The sequence below is a fragment of the Nipponia nippon genome, unplaced genomic scaffold (assembly GCF_047370975.1).
Source record: "Nipponia nippon isolate SJK-2023a ecotype South Korea unplaced genomic scaffold, ASM4737097v1 scaffold_22, whole genome shotgun sequence".
NCBI lineage: Eukaryota > Metazoa > Chordata > Aves > Pelecaniformes > Threskiornithidae > Nipponia > Nipponia nippon.
In genome coordinates, this window is record NW_028262339.1 from 3,463,985 (window position 1) to 3,483,828 (window position 19,844).

Below are 19,844 nucleotides of genomic sequence, written 5' to 3' on the forward strand. Positions count from 1 at the left end.
AGCCATCGGATTTCAGACATTTTCGATTTTGACCCTTTTTAAATGCTCTGTTAGATTGCCTACCATCTGGCAGTGCTTGCTTACTCTTGATACCACACTCCCTTTGCATTACAGAAGTGTGTTTCTTATAATTATATCTTAGATGTATGCAACACTAGAATTCCCAAGCTGGCAATAAACGGGCTGAGGGGACAATTTGGGCAAAGTATCTTGTTACTAGGTCTATGGCAACAGCATGTTCAATTGCATCAGGTGCATTCTCAACAGAAAGTTGCCAACCTGCCCAAGTCATGGGAAATAGAAAATGTGCATGCAATTACTTTTTTTTAATTATTACAAGGTCTTTATTTACAAACTCCAAGACACTATGAAGAATACCTAGGCTAACTTCTCCCTGCTAGTTTGAACTAACAGCTCAGTATCTTCTAGCTAACAGACTCAGTAACAATGAAAAACTGCATAGCAGAGCTAACAAATTTAAAAAAAAAAATCAATGCACCATTTCCATTTATATAAAGGAATTCATTATATCTTCAGGAAGGAATGTAGGAGGGGGAAGGAAAAACAGAATGAGGGAAAAGAGAAGTTGTTTTCAAAAAAAAAAAAAAAAAACCCAAACCAAAACCAACTATGCAACTGATCTGTCAGGGACTACATCATCATGCTCTTGCTAACTTTCAAATGAGAAATGCAAGTTGTCTATAGCAGGATTTTACTACCTGAAAATTAGACCATAAGAAATGCTATAAAGAAAAGACATCAAAAGCAGGATTCAGTATTTAGGGATTCACCTAGATAACAGTTTCCATAAACAATGGGGACACAGATCTGAAAAACAGGAAATCTCTGAAGTATACTTGGTAAGGTAGGTAACAAGAAAGGTACCCAATTATTAACTGAAGCTTGAGGTATATGCTTTATTTATTTTACTACTTATGTTTTGATTCCAAGTTCTTGTCTGACAGACTAATCCCTAGTTGGAGCAAGGAAATCTTTGCTTTACTACTGAGCTTGTCTGGCAGTGAAGACAAGGTGACAGACAAGCTTGGCTGTGTTATCTTCACTGAGAAATCGAGCGCAAACAAGCACATATGCAGCCATCCCAAGGAACCTGTAGCCCAGGATGTGTTTGGGGAACCCAGAAGCTTGCAAGTATGTACTGTCAGGCAGTAATAGGATGTTTTAGGGGGTAGTATTGCCTACTACTGGTTTCATAGTAATTTCTCTACCAGACAGAAATCATAAGTCCTCCTGGAATGAACAAACAGACAGAAGTCACTCAAGAGCCTGATGGAAAACGTCTCAGTTCCATTCCCTGGGTAGAGTTGGATAGATCTTACTGTATATATCTTATAAACGTTTTGTATATTGTTGTGGTTTAACTCCAGCCAGCAACCAAGCACCACACAGCCGCTCGCTCACTCCCCCACCCCGGTGGGATGGGGGAGAGAATCGGAAGAGTAAAAATGAGAAAACTCATGGGTTGAGATAAAAACAGTTTAATAATTGAAATAAAGTAAAACACTACTACTAGTAGTAGCAATAGTAGCAATAGTAGTAGTAGTAGTAGTAATAATAATAATAATAATATACATAGCAAGTGATGCACGATGCAATTGCTCACCACCTGCCAACCAATGCCCAGCCTTTCCACGAGCAGCGATCGACGACGCCCCTCCAACTGTATCCCAGCCAAAACCAGGACAGTATCCACCCCTTAGTCTATACCATCTACATCATGTCCAGGTCCCACGCTTTCCAATACATGCCAATAATCACCACTACTTTTCCTGTCTTTTGATATATATACACACATAGATATCATTTCCTTAGTCTATGGGCCATCCCTCTAAAAAGTCCATTGAGTTCATTCAGTCCATGACTTTGGGCTTCAACCATCATAACAGTCTTTCGGGGCAGGAGAGATGGTGCGTGGTGCTGGACTGGTGCATGCTGAAGCCAGTTCTGGTTCCATCACCACTGCACTTTGCTCGGTTTCCTCAGAGTTCATTCTTCATTAATCTGGGAGATTCTTACTGTAGTACCGTTGATATGGCATATAGCCACCATAAAAGTGATGATATACAGGATTATATAGCAATTAACATCATACAATTCAGTTAATTGGCTATTTTCACCCAAAATCAAATCCCCTTGAGGTACACATCGGACTTCCCCATCCTCCCGCATCACCCACCAAGTGCACACAGGTCCTTGAGCAAAAGCAATCCCACGAATGGGTTTGCCTTTGCCTGAGGCAGGAGTAACCCAGACTGTCTTCCCCAGCATATTTTTTATGTGCACTACAGGGACTTTATCCCCCTCTACATTACGTAAAAGTCTTGATTGGGCAGGGCCAGCTCAATTGGCAGATCCCCTAGTGTTGACTAACCAGGTGGCCTTTGCTAAATGTGTATCCTAACGTCTAAATATCCCACCTCCCATTGCTCTCAGCGTAGTCTTTAACAGTCCATTGTATCATTCTATTTTCCCGGAGGCTGGTGCATGATAGGGGATGTGATATACCCACTCAATCCCATGCTCTTTGGCCCAGGTGTCTATGAGGCTGTTTTGGAAATGAGTCCCATTGTCTGACTCAATTCTTTCTGGGGTGCCATGTCGCCACAGGACTTGCTTTTCAAGGCCCAGGATAGTGTTCCGGGCGGTGGCATGGAGCACAGGATATGTTTCCAGCCATCCGGTGGTTGCTTCCACCATTGTAAGCACATGGCGCTTGCCTTGGCGGGTTTGTGGAAGTGCGATATAATCAATCTGCCAGGCCTCCCCATATCTATATTTCAGCCATCGTCCTCCATACCAGAGAGACTTGAACCGCTTGGCTCGCTTGATTGCAGGGCATGTTTTGCATTCATGGATAACCTGTGCAATAGTGTCCATGGTCAAGTCCACCCCTCGATCACGAGCCCATCTATATATGTTCCTTGATGGCCCAAGGTGTCATGGGCCCACTGAGCTAGAAACAATTCACCCCTATGTTGCCAGTCCAGACCCACCTGAGGCACTTCAATCTTAGCAGCCTGATCCACCTGCTGGTTGTTTCGATGCTCTTCAGCGGCCCAACTCTTGGGTACATGAGCATCTACGTGACGTACTTTTACAGCCACGTTCTCTACCCGGGCAGCAATATCTTGCCACAATGCGGCAGCCCAGATGGGTTTACCTCTGCGCTGCCAGTTTCTTTTCTTCCACTGCTGCAACCACCCCCATAAGGCATTTGCCACCCTCCATGAGTCAGTATAGAGATAGAGCATTGGCCACTTTTCTCATTCAGCAATATCTAAAGCCAGCTGGATGGCTTTCACCTCTGCAAACCGACTCGATTCACCTTCTCCTTCAGCAGTTTCTGCCGCTTGTTGTATAGGACTCCATACAGAGGCCTTCCACCTTTGATGCTTCCCCACAAGACGACAGGACCCATCAGTGAACACGGCATATTGCTTCTCATTTTCTGCCAGTTTATTATACAGTGGGGCCTCCTCAGCAGGCATCACCTCCTCCTCTGGCGATACTCCAGTTTCAGCCCTCTGGCCAGTCCACGATTACTTCCAGGATTCCTGGGCGACTGGGGTTTCCCATTCAAGCCTGTTGTGTGATTAGTGCGACCCACTTACTCCATGTAGCATCAGTTGCATGATGTGTGCAGGGGACCCTCCCTTTGAACATCCAGCCCAGCACTGGCAGTCGGGCTGCCAGGAGGAGCTGTGCTTAAGTACCAACCACTTCCGAAGCAGCTCGAACCCCTTCATATGCTGCCAATATCTCTTTTTCAGTTGGAGTATAGCAGGCCTCGTATCACCTGTATCCCCAACTCTAAAACCCTAGGGGGTCAACCTCAAGTCTCTCCCAGTGCTTTCTACCAGAGGCTCCAGGTGGGGCCATTCTCCCCGGCTGAGGTGTAAAGCACATATTTTACATCTTGTCCTGTCCGGACTGGCCCAGGTGCTACTGCACGAACTATCTCCTGTTTATAATTTGTTCAAAGGCTTGCTGCTGCCCAGGGCCCCATTCAAAGTCATTCTTCTTCCAGGTCACTCGATAGAGAGGGCTTACAATCAGACTATAACCTTGAATATGCATTCTCCAAAAACCCACAACACCCAAGAAAGCTTGTGTTTCCTTTTTGTTAGTTGGTGGAGACATGGCTGTTATTTTGTTGATCACATCCATTGGGATCTGACAACATCCATCTTGCCATTTTATTCCTAAAAAAAGGATTTCCTGTGCAGATCCTTTGACCTTACTTTTTTTTTATAGCAAAAGCAGCTTTCAAAAGAATCTGGATTATTCTTCTCCCCTTCTCAAACACTTCCTCTGCTGTGTTGCCCCATACGATGATGTCATCAATATACTGCAGGTGTTCAGGAGCTGCACCTGCCTCACAATCTCAGTAACTCCTGTCAAAACTTGGCCTTTGTGTAATGAGTTTGGCAGTTAAGCATCCCTTGACCGTATCGAAACTCTTACATGGGGCCTATCTTACCTAGGCTGTAACTCTGGAAGATCTCTACCAGCATCACTGGAATTTTTGAGAACTTCATTAATTTTCAACACAGGCTGTGATAGTAGAATGGAAATTTACTGATGCCTAAAGTCAATCATCTCATGACTCTATAAACAGCACTGCCAAGTTGAGACGCTTTGAGCTCTCCTGGACCTCAGTGGGCTGCACCAGAATCCCCCTCTGAGTGGGACACCTCTCAGAGCCACGAACTGTTAAGTTTGCATGAGCTGATCTCTGGTGCTCCTTGCTCCTCGAGGTTCGACTTTCACCCATTGAGACAGTCATTTACAGTGAGTATTTCACTAAACCTGGCAAGGAATTTTTATTGGTGCCTTTATTGCATATTTAAATAGGTACCTTTAACTGCACATATAATGAGTATTTAGGCCTATTGCGTATGTGTGTATGTGTGTGTGAATCAATTCAAATATTATAGTAAACCTCATTTAATCACTTTGTAGATGCTAGATTAATTCATGATTAGTTATTGCTAAATTTTTGTGATTCTCTCCTTACTGCAAACAAACCTTAAACTGCTGCTAAACATATATAATCCTTTAGACATAAACTGTTGACCAAGTCTGAGACTAGGATTGATCCAGCCACACCTAGGCTCCTCTCTGAAAAGGAGTTCAGAAAGCAAGGGGGTTCACTCTGAACCTCATGACTCAACGGGAGGGCTCCCCTTTTCCTCTTTGTATTTTCTTCGGGCTCGATTTCCTGTTTCTTTCTCTTCATATATATATTCTATTCGTTTAATAAGTAATAGAGTGAACCTTGCCAGCGAACTCTGTTAAATCACACTTTTATAAATTTCTATTAAAATAACTATTTGCAAATATCTTTGACGGTGATTTTTAAGCAGCCTAACCACTCATCCGTGACAAACTGGCGTAGTCAGCAGGATGGCAAGTAGTATCACTGAATACTTACAAAAAAATGGAATAAGTCCACTTCCTGAATTCTCAGATGAATGAGCTCGTGATAACTGGCATGACTGGGACTGGGAAGCTGTGGAAAAACAACTACAGGTGGCCAGGGCTCATGTAAAAGAGGGTAAAGGAAAAGAAATTATTTGCAAAATGCTGGGTACCTGCTTAGAAGCTGCCTGTCAGGATAGAGAAAAATTTGATAAAGACATACAAGATCTGAGAGAAGTAGAAGGCAGAAAGAAAACTGAGATATTGCTATCCCTGCAAATTGAACAACTGCAAAAACAGGTACAGCAGGAAAGGAAAGAGAAACAAAGAATGACAGAGATTTTAATGATTTATTGGGTGCTGAGGAATGGGAAGACGCTCTGGCACACAGAGATCTCCCCACCTGAGCAACATTAATGCATGTCATCATAAATCATGGGTGAGAGATAGGATGGGATAATCCTCCTGTTGAAGCCAGAAATACAAGCCGTAACATTAGACAAATTAAACAATTATCCCAAAATAATTCACAAGAACCAAAGCCCACTGATCGCCAATCAAGGTAGAGGGAACTATATAATCAAGCACTAGCATTAGGCATCCCAAAAAGTATGCTTCAAAGACAATCTGCCAATGCTGTTCAGAATCTACTTCATGTGATTCGAAACATTGCTGACACTTCAAACACTCAAACTCAGAAAGGAGATAACGACCCTTTCCTTCCCCAAAATTCGAGATCAAAAAACGAATAGCACCTGGATGACAATTGGGTCTGTCTGTCCGGCAAGTGGAATCCTATCAATGGATAAATAATAATGGCCCATATATTTTAATCCCAATTGGATCTCGACAACAATTGACAAAATTTCTAATAGATACAGGGGCACAATTTTCAGTATTAACACAACAGGATGCTGAGAAGCTGGGTATACGACCTGGACAGCAAAGAGTTAAAACTACCAAAGTAAACAGAGCAAGTGCTATTTGCCAAATTGCTAAGGTTAATTTCTGGCTCCCTGGTGAGAAACATGTGTCCTCTATTCGCTTTGCACTTAAAGATCATAATGAAAACATTTTAGAATTTGATGTTTTAAACAGACAAACCTGGCATTTGCCGAATGGCAGTGTGTGGTCCTTCGGTTCAAATATTAATCCTAACCCAAACAAATACTGGGAAGCTACAGGGCGTTTGCTCCACGCAGCTCCAGCACTCCCTGATTGAAAGATTACTAACATCCCACAGTATCCAATTTCTGCTGCGGCACGAGCTAGAATTTCTGAAATAATAGCTGATTTGGAAAAACGACAAATTATTTCCAGAACCCACTCCCCATATAATTCACTGGTTTGGCCCACGTCAGAAAACCAGATGGGAGATGGCAATTGACAATTGATTACTGGCATTTAAACGCCAACACAGCCCCACTAACAGTTGCAGTTCCTAATATTGCAACTTTAACTGCCACACTGCAAGCAGCTGCACACCCATGGATGGCAACATTAGATATAAAACATATGTTTTTTATGGTCCCCTTACAGGAAAAAAATAAAGGAAAACTTGCTTTCACTCGTGAAGGAGTACAATACTTGACCTTACTTTGTTTTATGGCAAAACCGTCCTTCAGAAAGATTTGGACTATTTTCTTCCCTTTCTCAGAAACTTCTGCTGCTGTATTCCTCCACACGATGATGTCATCAATGTATTGCAGGTGTTCCAGAGCTTTGCCCTGTTCCAGTGCAGTCTGGATCAGTCCATGGCAAGTGGTGGGGCTGTGTTTCCACCCCTGGGGCAGTTGATTCCGGGTGTACTGGACCCCCCTCCAAGTGAAAGCAAACTGTGGCCTGCACTCTGCTGCCAAAGGGATTGAGAAAAATGCATTAGCGATATCAGTTGTGGCATACCACTTGGCTGCCTTTGGCTCCAATTCATATTGAAGTTCTAGCACGTCCAGTACGGCAGCACTCAGCGGCAGCGTGACTTCGTTCAGGCCCCGATAGCCTACTGTTAGTCTCCACTCTCCATTAGACTTTTGCATATGGGCCATATGGGACTGTTAAAGGGACAGCAACTCTTGCTAATCACTCCTTGGCTCTCCAGTCGAGGAATCAACTTATGGATGGGAATCAGGGAGTCTCAGTTGGTGCGATATTACTGCCAGTGCACCGTTGTGGTGGCGATTGGCACCTGTTGTTCTTTGACCCTCAGCAACCCCACAACAGAAGGGTCCTTTGAGAGACCAGGCAGGGTAGACAGCTGTTTAATTTCCTCCATCTCCAAGGCAGCTATACCAAAAGCCCACCAGTACCCTTTCGGGTCCTTGAAATACCCTCTCCTGAGGTAGTCTATGCCAAGGATGCATGGGGCCTCTGGGCCAGTCACAATAGGATGCTTCTGCCACTCGTTCCTGGTTAGGCTCACTTCAGCCTCCAATACAGTCAGCTGTTGAGATCCCCCTGTCACTCCAGAAATACAGATGGGTTCTGCCCCTTCATAGCTTGATGGCATTAGGGTACCCTGTGCACCGGTGTCCACTAGGCCATCGAATCCACACAGTCCAGTACACCCGGTTGTCCCTTTCCTCCACCTGGCTGGAGGCAGGGCCCCTCTAGTCCTGGTCATAGTATTCCTTACTCACTTGTAAACACAAATCAAAAGTCCCTTTATTAAGATCGGAAGCAAAATCAGCCCTTCTGCTCTGTCTGGGGAACTGCTCACTGGAAACTGGAGCAGCAATTTTCCTGGAAGAACCCCCTTATGTAGCTGTTTTTCCTTGCAACTCATGTACCCGTGCCTCTAGGGTCAAGGTAGATTTTCCATCCCACTTCCTCATGTCCTCTCCATGGTCACGCAGATAAAACCACAGGGTGGCCCATAGTGTATATTCACTATACTTTCTCTCTTGAGCAGAGGGACACTTACTCTTAATGGCTGAGATACCAGTCTGTACAGGTGGAGAGTAGGACATATCCTCTTTGAGTTGATGGAACTCCCGGGACAGTTTTTCAGATAGTTTTTTCACAGCCAAGACGCAGGCCCGTAGGGAGGAAGAGAGACTTTCCTCGTATTGCCAGAGTTGGCCAGCCAGTTCGTCCACCATCTCTTCATCTCTTTCTTTACATGTCATTACTGCTAATAAGTTTGCATGTGATGATGGTGCGCTCCATACAAACTTCCGCCACATGGGTCATGTGCGCTGGACTTCATCTGGATCTTTGGATAACTGCTCATTGTCCAGGTCATTATAAATCACCTCCAACACAGCTAATTCCCTCAGGTACTGGATACCTCTCTCCATGGTGGTCCACTTGCCTGGGTGACATATCACATCTTCCTTGAAGGGACACCTTTCCTTCATGCCTGACAGGAGTCGCCTCCAGAGGCTGAGGGCTTGTGCCTCTTTTCCAATCGCTTTGTCAATGTCCCCTTCCCTAGAAAGGGATCCCAGCTGCTTGGTTTCCCTACCCTCTAATTCCAGGCTACTGGCCCCGTTATCCCAGCATCTGAGCAGCCAGATGACAACGTGCTCACCAGGACGACTAAAATCTTTTCACATATCTCGCAGCTCACTCAGGGACAGGGATTGTGTGGTTGCCATTTCATTTGTGGGTTCTGCCTCTTCCTTCTCCTGTTCTTGTGATGGCCCTGGTTCATCTTCAGCCCTTACTAAACGAGCCGATTTTCTTGTGTATTTTTTTCTTGATTATAGGGTCGACTGATACCAGCACGGGCTGGTTCTCTGGTTCAGCCACAGTCCCTGTCGCAGGGGTTGGCATAGCCACAATGCCTGTTGTTTTTTTGTCAGATCCAGAGACCTTCTCTTCCCCTTGAGGGTTCTGAGTACTATTGAACAGTGCTCGGTAGGCATGGGCCAGGCCCCAGCATATTGCAGTGATCTGTGGGTCTCTGGAGTTGCCAGGGTTACAGCATGCTTTTTCAAGATACTTTACTAGTTTTTCAGGATTCTGCACTTGTTCAGGGGTGAAGTTCCAAAATACTGGAGGGGCCCACCGTCCTAGGCATTTGCCCATGCTCTCCCACACACCCTGCCACTCATAACTATCCAGCCTTGGAGCAGATCTCTGGATGATATTCTTAAAATGCTTATTAACAAAACCTGAACATTATTCCCGAGAACTATCAATAGATGTATCTTAACTACCCAAGGATGTTCAAGATACTGAAAAGTTGTTGCAATGAAGGAGGAAGCATCATAGAAGAAGGCAGTGAAGGTGCCAATTCTGTATTTCCTCCATAGAAAACCTCTCAGAGGAAGAGGTATAATTGCTAATTGTCTCCATGAGGTGGTACCCAAAGTACAGTAATGGCTTCACTACAGAACCCAAATACCAGATAAGGCTCAAGGTCAGTGTTTTAATAACAAATCTCCCAGGCAAAACATCACTAATCACTGCAGAGCACTGCAAAACCCAACACCAATCTTTTTAACACGTACTGCAGAAACAAGAGCATGGTGCAGATCAGGTAGACTAATACTGAGAACAGATGAATCAATATTATGACCAGCAACTGTTAACAGATACAAATTCCTTAATACACTCTGATTAATCTGTTATTATCTCAAACCCTTCGTGCCCCATGTTGGGCACCAAAAAGGACTGTCGTGGTTTAACCCCAGCCAGCAACTAAGCACCACACAGCCACTCGCTCACTCTCCCCCCACCCCAGTGGGATGGGGGAGACAATCAGAAGAGTAAAAGTGAGAAAACTCGTGGGTTGAGATAAGAACAGTTTAATAATTGAAATAAAGTAAAATAGTAGTAGTAATAATAATAATATACAAAGCAAGTGATTCACAATGCAATTGCTCACCACCCACCAACAGATGCCCAGCCCGTCCCAGAGCAGCGATTGCTGCCCCCCAGCCAACTCTCTCAGTTTATATACTGAGCATGATGCCATATGGTATGGAAAAGCCCTTTGGCCAGTCTGGGTCAGCTGTCCTGGCTGTGCCCCCTCCCAGCTTCTTGTGCCCCTGGCAGAGCATGGGAAGCTGAGAAGTCCTTGACCAGTGTGAGCACTAATTAGCAACAACTAAAACATCAGTGTGTTATCAACATTATTCTCATCCTAAATCCAAAACACAGCACTATGACAGCTACTAGGAAGAAAATTAACTCTATCCCAGCTGAGACCAGGACAACTGTCAATAGCTTTGACCTAGAGCAAGTTAGAATAATCATTTATCATTAGGATCCTATGATATATTATCCTAAATTTACTGCTATCTACAGATTTGCTTAAAGTTCAGATCATATCAGAACAACACTGCATATTGCTGCAGTCATGCCAAAGAGAGGTGCTGCTTTGAGGATCTGGTAAGTTATTTTAAGATACAACAGAACCAGCCAAGGTAACATCAATACTTCCATACTTTGCTGACAGGAGAGAAAAACATGGAGGCAACCAGAATACACTACGTATAGAATTGGAAGATTTGATATCATGAGGGCACATTTTATTTTTGTGGGGTTCTTCACATACTGAAGGTTAAGCACAAGCATAAGCTTCAGTGGACTGTAGACTAAGAACTGGAAGAAAAAGAACAATAATACCTAAAAAAACCCCATGCAGTCAAAGCAATTTTTATGTATATTGGCTATTTTAAATTACATCATTTAAAAAAAAACAAAAAAAAAACAAAAAACCCCAAAAAAAACCTTATTCCTGACAGTAGCAGACTTGACTATCATTTTCTATATTAAACTAGCTTTGACTGTGAGCATAAAGCAATCTGTGTTTTTTCAGCTTAAAGCGAAATATCTTAATAAGAATTTTTTAATAAATATGAAATTTTTAGAGATTGAAAATGTATTTATGTCAGCAGCACGCTAAATTCCAATAGCGTATCAAATTGTTTGTTAAATAACATGCTTCATTAGATAAAACATCCACATAAACAGCACAGAAGTTAATAAAATAAGAACAAAATTCTGTTCTTAGCTACATGCTGCAACTCCAGTTGTGGGAATTTCACTGGCATAAATAAGAATGGGTTTGGGTTGGGGTTTTTTTTATATATATATATATATATATATAATGGAAACAGACTGCATTTCTTTTGTAATCAAATTAATATTTTCAGAACACCAGTTTACTCCAGACTTGTTCCGGTTGCAGTGCAAACCAAGGCAATAAGATTATTTCAAAATACCATGCAGATTGCCTGAATCTGACTATCATCAGATTAAAAGATATTAGCAGAGATTTTATGGAAGCTAAATGACAGTGTCCTTGAGCTAATACTGACATTGACTCCAGCTGATACAGTTTTTGGTCATTAACATACCTTACTATGTGTCTAGAACAAGCCCTCCAATAATTAGAGCTGAATACACTGTGGTTTTTAAAATTAGATCATGCCTCTGGGAAAGAATCAGGGAATAGACAGCTAAAGGACTTTCAAGCAATTAACAATAACTGTACTGTCAGATTAAAAATTAAACATTGCAAAGTAGGTTAGAGATTTTTTCTCTCTCAAAAATTGTACATTGACATAGAAAACAGCTCTCAGGCATGCTGTTGAGTGAAAGCAGAGGTGAGAATGGATACCGCTTATTTACAACCAAATTAAGTTTCTCTACTAATTTTCATAATTCAAACTGAGCCTTCAAACCGAGCTTCTCAAAAAAGCTGACAAAGTTTAATTAAATATTACAGTGTCACCGATCTTAGATAGGTAGACAGAAATGCAGAGGTAAAGATTCATACTTTTTAAGTGACCTCTGATTTCAGAAGTCTGAGTACTCTGAAAAACCTACCCCAGACTGAACAATCAGAAACTGAGCCACTCAAATTTTAACTTGATTATATAATCATAAAAAAGCCTAAACAATTTATCAAACGTTATGCATTTTTTTATTCAGCTTTGTAGTCACCAAACCCCTCAAACCAAATCCTAAACCCAGACCTTTATTTACTATTCCATGATTTTACGTAGTATTCCAATTCACAGTTCCCTCCATACACTCAAGTCCAAGAAACCTAATATTAAGAAAAACTTTTTACTGACATGATTATAAGCATTGCTTATTTTGATGAACTAACAAATAAAGTGCCAGTACACATTCAAAAATGTGTAGTCTTGCTAAAATAACCAGTGGGGAAAAAAAAAAAAAAAAAACAAAAAAAAAAAAACAGAAAACTGAAGAGGAAGTCTCATGATATTAAGCATCCTGGGTCAAAGTTTAAAGACTCACATATAACACCCCCAAAACATCATCTTTTAGATTACCCATAGGAATTCTGTAATGTTTTGGTTTGTTGTTTTGGGGTTTTTTTTAAACATATCTCAAAATCATGGTGAATTCATTTGCCTTTATTCTAAAATTAAGCATCCTGCAGAAAAAAATGCACTTGTGTACTTCTTCATAGGTGCTGCAGGTGATCTTCAAAACATCCCAAGTTAAATTAAAAGTACCTCAAAGAACTGAGGAATTATTTGAGTTACATTTACTGAGCTCTTTCTCTGCTGTAAACATTACTCTATGTTCAAGTATATAACATGTCCAAAGTTTGAAAAAAAAAAAATGCAGTGAATGGACTGTTATTCCAGGACTAGAATGGACATAATAAAAATTGGGACATGTTCAACATATATGTGAGCTCAAGCTATACATTAGTATTCTGCATTATCCAGAGACAGAAGGATGTCTTATTGTCTTATCAATAAAATGCATTGCTTTCCTTGCACAAATAAAGGTATAAACCTTCCCACATTCCCTAGAGGACTGGAAGGTGAGTGGCTGCTGCACCAACCTCAGGTGGACTTGGCTGACTTTCTTTTGCGGTTCTTGAAGAAAATTTCTAAGAGGACAAGAACACGACCCTCACAAGCCCAAAAGCACAATGTACACTTCTACATATCCATTTTCACTAATACATGCTTATAACTGGTACAAAAAGAAACGCCAGTAGCTAGCTTTTGTCAACTAGATTTCATAACAAATGAATCAGTGACAGCAAACGATGAGACATTATTCAATATTAAAAATAACAGGAACTGAAGATGATAAAGAACCTAATGCATTTCTGGCCCATATTCCACATCAAAGCATTTCCAATAGAATATTTTGTTACTTATTTTTGGTCCTGCTTCCTAAATGTCTAATTTCGATATTTCTTGCTGCAATTTCACCCCATTACTTCTATGTAATTTCTTTCCTCTTTGTAACATCCATTTATGCATTTGAGAACCGTTATTATATTTCTCTTCAGCCTACCTTTATGGGATTTGCATTTTACCTGAGGAACTATTATAAAGCTTAATATATAATGTACTGTCAGAAAGAATTTTTCAACATTATAAATGCATTGTTTAGATTAATGCTACAATTTTGTCATTTTATCCTTTGGGGCATTTAAAGAAGTGCAAAAATTGTTGGAATGCCGCAAATAAAAAGCTAAGCACTACTAATAATCTTTTTAATACTAAATGATTCTTTATGTTTAGTCACGTACAAAGAGTGAATGCTCATGTAATAGGAATAGTTTAACTGTACGAAGTTTTTCTTTCATAGAAATAAAAATTATAATCACCACAACAGTATATGAAAATGATACATGAAAGACAGCCCTAGCTAAAACTGTGCTTCAGTCATAAAAACATAAATAAAAATAAAAGCCAAAAGAAATCGGTTTGTGCAAGGAATGTATACAGTATAATTATAAATCCTGATTATCAGTTTATTAGCAAATAATTCAAAAGTCTCAATACTGTAAGAGAACCTCATGACAAATCCTGAGCAAAAAGACTGAGATGACTACCTTCAGAATCCCAAACTACAGGTATTTCATACTCCTACACTACCAGTGACATAATGTATCCATTAAAACCCACACTAATTTGTAACTGATCTATTTAATATAAACCAACATGATTTTTATACTTAATTTTACATATATCAATTACATTACTATATCAATTACACTTAAGTATGATATAACACATTTTGTCTTCATCACATATAACATTACTTTCAAACTCTACTGCTCTGTATAAACCTAAGTATGTAACAGCTCACAAAAAGATAAATCTCATTAGCTTTAACTGAGACATTACAGACATGTGACAAAAGAGAGGGACAAAGTGCTTACCCTAAGCTTCTTAAAATATAAATGATAGGTATAACACATAGAGTGAAGACTGGTCCCAAGGAAGAACAGGTTTTAAATCAATACATGCACAAATTTTAGAAATATGTATGTGAGCTGCACATATAACATACAGTCTACCATGTTAGGGTGACTGCTGGTGGTCAAAGGCAGGTCCAAAAGATACATAAAAATTAAAAAGAAAGTTGATGCATAAGGCAAATGTAAGTTCAAAATTGAGAGAAGTATAATAAAAAACATGAGGCAGACTAATACGTTGCAATTATGACTTACACTTTGGCACATACTTAACTGAAAAATTAAGCTGCACATGTGCATGACAACATGGATGGGTTGCATAAAATAAGAGAATATTTTTAATAGCAACAGACATAAAAATATTCTTCCATGAGCACCTAGATGTACATATGCAAATATTAGTCTTTCACCTTGATTAAAACCCATTAAAACCTGACATTAAATTTACTTACAAGGTAGCATCAGTAGAGCCTTATATGATTTATAAAGGTTTATATGATAAACCTCATAGGTTTACATGATAACCCTCAAATGTGTATACAAAAAGGTTTTGAAACTGAAATGCCACATGTTAAAAAAAATCTGGCATACCTTTACTATTCACTATGCTCTGAAATTTTCTGTTCAAGTTTTAGAATTAATTCTGCTTTTACTTTTCTGTTATCACATCACAGTCTTACTTCACTTCATCTTGAAGCCAATTAAAACTTCTGTCCCCACTTTCAGTCACAGGCTGTTCCCAAACATCAAATTAAGAACTGGAACCATCAGAGTGCGAAGGCTACATTTACTCACACACATATTATTCCCACTCAGTCTTTCTCATACATTGCTCTTTCTTGTCAAAAGATGCCTCTCCCTTGTGACTCTGGAGGTAGTAACTCTGATTTCTTTTTAGAACACTTACTACAGATGCCCTAGCTGATGTGGTAACAAAAACAAGATTTCCATGACAGTGAGAGTTTCTCTGTGTACTCGTAGACAGGGAGGGAGGGAGATGCCACAGGGCTGGACCCAACAGTCCAGGCATGTGTAAGCAAGCCCTCTGAGCGTTAATGAAAGTCCTGATGTGCCTAAGGACACTGAGTAATTGTCTTAAAAATCAGCCACATACACTTCCACTAATACCAGAAGGCCGTAACATATAAAAGTCACCCGAAGCCCAGATCCACCACCGCAACTCTGCTATGAAATGAGTGAGAACCACGTGCAGTTGCTTGCATCTCCCGTTGGCTTCATGCTGCTCTCATCCGGTGGCTGCGAGGCCACAGGGCTGGCTCGGTGATGCTCTCCCGCGGGCTCGTTCTGCACACAAGTAGGGATGACCGGAGGCACTTGGTATCTCACAGAAAGCATGCAGGACTTCAATAAATTCTAACCGAAACACTGACAATAAATTTACTTTTGTGAGTCATGCAATTACACAGAATTGTTGTCCAAGTTTAGAGATGCAGTAATCACAGCTGCGAAGAGATAAACAGAGAGAGGTCTTTTGCTGGGTTTGATGTGCATTAAGTGCTCAGTTTACATAACAGCTTTCAAATTAGACATTAACCTCAGAAGATTGGGAAGAGACAACCAGGAACAAAATGGTCTCCTTGTGGAAAAATTATGTAATACTTATTGAATTTAACTCTCCAAGGGTGTATCTGTCTGATGAAGAGCAAATTCTTCCCTGAAACACAGGCAAGACGAAGAGCCATAAAACTAGAGACCAAGCCCCATAAGGATGCAAGTAACCAATTCAAAGAGCACTGAGTTTACAGACACAGCTTCCACACTGTTCGTACCAAAAAAGGGGGGCAGGAGGGCGCAGGGACACTGCCTGCCCCCCCAAACGACACAGCAAAATATTGCTCGGTGTGTAGATAAACATATGTTTTATAAAAATCATGAGAATGAGGTCAATAAATGTAACCAAATGCATCAAAGTATCTCAGCAAATGTATATGAGCATTCAGAACCAGAGGAAAAAAAACCCAAACAAAAAACCACACGACAATCCACAGGAACCTGTACCAGATTTTTCCCATGTCTTACATGGTTAACCCAATATTCTCCTAAGTGTGCCTATATTTAAAATTTACTGTGATGTTCATTTTCATATGTACTACAAACACCCTAATAATAGCTAAATTTACCTTTTTCTTGTTATTTTGATAGAAAAATAGAAAATTTAGTTCTTTCCCTTGGTGGTATCAACATTAATGCAGTAAAATTAGAATACTTCTGTCTCTTTGGAAGCTTTAAGGCTTGTCTATATACAAGCATTACACTGTTACAAAATCACATGCAAAAATAAATCAAAACAACTCCACTCTTATATATGCATTTATTCTGGTACAGAGATGCTTGTCAGGAGGCACTTACTAACATTGTCCTTATTCCCATATAGGAAGATGAATATAATATATAGTACAACTTCTTCATGCGTTTCTATAAACAATGCCACCCAAAAAGAATGTTATCATTATACAGTTGCAATTATTTCAGGAGAAACGACACAAACATCTCACATTTCTCACTGAAACAGTCCTACTGGCTAAAAAATTAGGTCCAGATCAGGATACATCATCCCAAGACTAATGAAAGACTATGAATTTTATTTAAAAAACAAATGCATCCATTCTAACAAAATAAAAACATAATAAAATCCCCAGAAAATACAGTTAATTTAAGAATATGCAGATGACAGTCCTGAAAAGGATGCAGTATTGTTTACTCCTACTGAAAAAAATAAACAAACATATGCTATGATCTCTAAGCCTTCCCACAGGAAAAATTAGGACAGAATTAGAAGATATTTGTGTAATGAAACAGATTCAACATACCTATCACCTATTTCACATATCAGCTTAAAAAGTTACATGGTGCAAAATATGATGCATAACCTCCTATTGCCCAAAACATTGTTCAGTTGTGTACCTCGCTCAGAATCCAAGCTTACAAAACGAGAGAATTTACTCACAAGAATAATCTCATTCATTTTAATATAATTCTCACATGAATAAAGTTACTCATGCACACACGTGGGTAAGTAAGATGCTATCAGACCCCCCCCAATCCCCTACGCATGCTTCCACAACACCATATGTGACCTGCTACACCCCTCTCCGGCTGGCAGAAAGGGAGTGGGTGGACTCTTGGCTCTCTCCCCCCTTAATGCACCTGCTATTGCAGCTGAGCTGGCATGCAAGAGGGAAAAGGTACTCCAGGAAAAGAATGAGTGCAGCTTATTACCTCCAGGCACCCAGGAAAAAGCAGGGATTTGAAGCATGATTTTGAGTCGTAACTGAGTGCTGCCCTGCTCCTCTGCTCTTGTACCTGTACCACTCTTGGGCTCGACTGCAAGGTGCTAGCACTGCTTAACACCCCACTCTGAATAGTCCCACAGAAACTCAGATTTCGGAAGTATTTCCTCTTGAAGCATGTCCTATTTAAGCTACTTTTTCCTTAGAAGATCCATGTAACTATTGAACATTCTGGATTTTCCTTTTTAAAAAATGGTTTCTAATGTGATTCACTTACTGTATACACGCAGGCTGTTCAAATCAAGCCGTTGATCAAATATGCTTAACACCACTGATAGTTCTTCAGCAAATATCGTAGAGTGCAAAATTTACAAATGCATATAACCAGCTGGCATATATAGCAAAATTAAATAATCCTTCATTTAAAATATAACTTTAAAGGGAAATCTCTCTTCCCTGGAATTTATTTGTACTGCTTTTCATGCGAATATTCCAATTTGCATACCTTCAACTTACCGTGATAGCAACGTTCTAATTTAGCATCACATTTACCGCTCTGTCTCTGAAAACGTTCTCCCACACAGCGTTAGCTTGGATAAAGTTATTTTGCTGCAACTCTGACAAAGACGTGCTTCCTTCACGCGACACCATGAACAAGCATTTACGCCGGGCGCTTAGGAAGGGGCCGGCATGCGCCCAACGCAGCCCCCAGGATTTTAAATAAATTATTACGTTACTGTCGCTGCGTGCACCCCAGCGAGCTCTCCCACCCTTGGGCAGGGCCGTGCCTCGCTCCGGCGGCATCCCCGCCCGCTCCCCGACTGACGGACGCAGAGAATGCGGCGGCCCCCGCGACGCGACCAACCCGGGACGGCCCCGCTGCCCACGCGGCCTCCCCACCGCGCCGCGCGGGCCGGGCGGTGCCCGCCGAAGTTTCGGGGAAGCCCCTCACCTCCGCGGGGCGCGGCCGGCCGCGGAGCGAGCGCCGGTGCTCGCCGCCGCCGCCGCCCCCCCAGTCCGCAGCACGCCGAAGTTTCTGCTGGGCGAGGTGCGAGGCGGCGAGAGCACCGCCCTGCCTCCCGCGGCGGGGCCACCCCCCGTGCGGTCGCGGGAGCCCCGCGCTCACCTGAAGTCGCTGTAGGGGTGGATGATCCAGAACCCCGCAGTTTTAACCCTTTCCTGCTCCTTCTCCACCGCCTTCTGGCTGCCGAACATGCGGAGGGAGAATTTGTTAACCCCCGGCTGCAGCATGGAGGTGAACTGCCGCTGCATGAAGCCGTACTGCCGCCGGGGCCCCTCGGCATCCTCGAAGCCCACCACGGGCTCCTCACCCCCGCCGCCGTCCACTTTGAAGCACACCGAGTTACCATGCTCCTTCACGCCGCCGCTGCCCCCGCCGCCGGGGCTGCTCTGGGCTTTCTTCGCCGGGGCCGCCGGCTTGGCTGGGAAGGCGTTAGCGCTGCTATCGTCCCGGCCGCCGGGAGAGGAGATGCGCTTCCCAGCCTCCATGCTGCGGGGCGGGCGCGGGGAAGCCTCGCCGCCGCCGGCGCCCTTCAGCGGCGCGTCTGGGCTGGGCTGAGCTGGGCTGGGCTCAGCTCCGCGCCGCCCGGCATGGCCAGCGCCGCCGACTCTGAACCGCACTCCCGCGCAGAGCTGGCACTGCTTCCCCTCGCCCGCCCCCTGCCAGCGGCCGCGCCACTCCACCCGCCTGACATTTAGCGCCCTGGAGTCCTTGAGGAGCTGAGGCGGCCGGGCCGAGGGGAGGGGGAGGAGCCGGCGAGGGGGCGGGCTCTGCCCTCGGGGCCGCGGCGCGCGCGGGCCTGGCGGCGGCTCTACATATGAACGCGAGTGCGGCGGCCCACGGGGCGGGGGGTTCGGCCTCCCTCCCTCCCTCCACATGGCGGTGGTGGGCGGTGCCGCCTGCCGGGGTGGTGCTCGGTGCGGCCTGAGGCGACGGTCGCCGGGCGGAGGGGAGGAGTGGGGAGGAGAGGGGCTCCCCG

At 42.9% G+C, this 19,844-nt stretch overlaps 1 protein-coding gene and 1 long non-coding RNA gene across 3 annotated transcripts in view; both read right to left on the reverse strand.

Annotated features, from left to right (window-relative positions):
* LOC104013749 (potassium/sodium hyperpolarization-activated cyclic nucleotide-gated channel 1) overlaps positions 1–19,632 on the reverse strand; it is a 226,944-nt gene extending 207,312 nt beyond the window's left edge. Inside the window, exon 1 of one of the 2 annotated variants that reach the window (XM_087760444.1) lies at positions 18,971–19,632. In XM_087760444.1, coding sequence (XP_087616570.1) covers positions 18,971–19,353 — 383 coding nt within the window. In that variant the 5' untranslated portion in view covers positions 19,354–19,632. Of the gene's footprint in view, positions 1–18,360; positions 18,579–18,970 lie in introns of those variants that run through there. The other variant, XM_087760445.1, reaches the window with a different exon arrangement.
* On the reverse strand, positions 12,546–16,273 carry LOC148055434 (uncharacterized). Its single transcript, XR_015705387.1, has 2 exons — positions 16,149–16,273; positions 12,546–16,056 (listed from the first exon to the last, which is right to left on the reverse strand). It is a non-coding gene; the product is annotated as an uncharacterized LOC148055434 (long non-coding RNA).
* Positions 19,633–19,844: the final 212 nt, after the last annotated feature.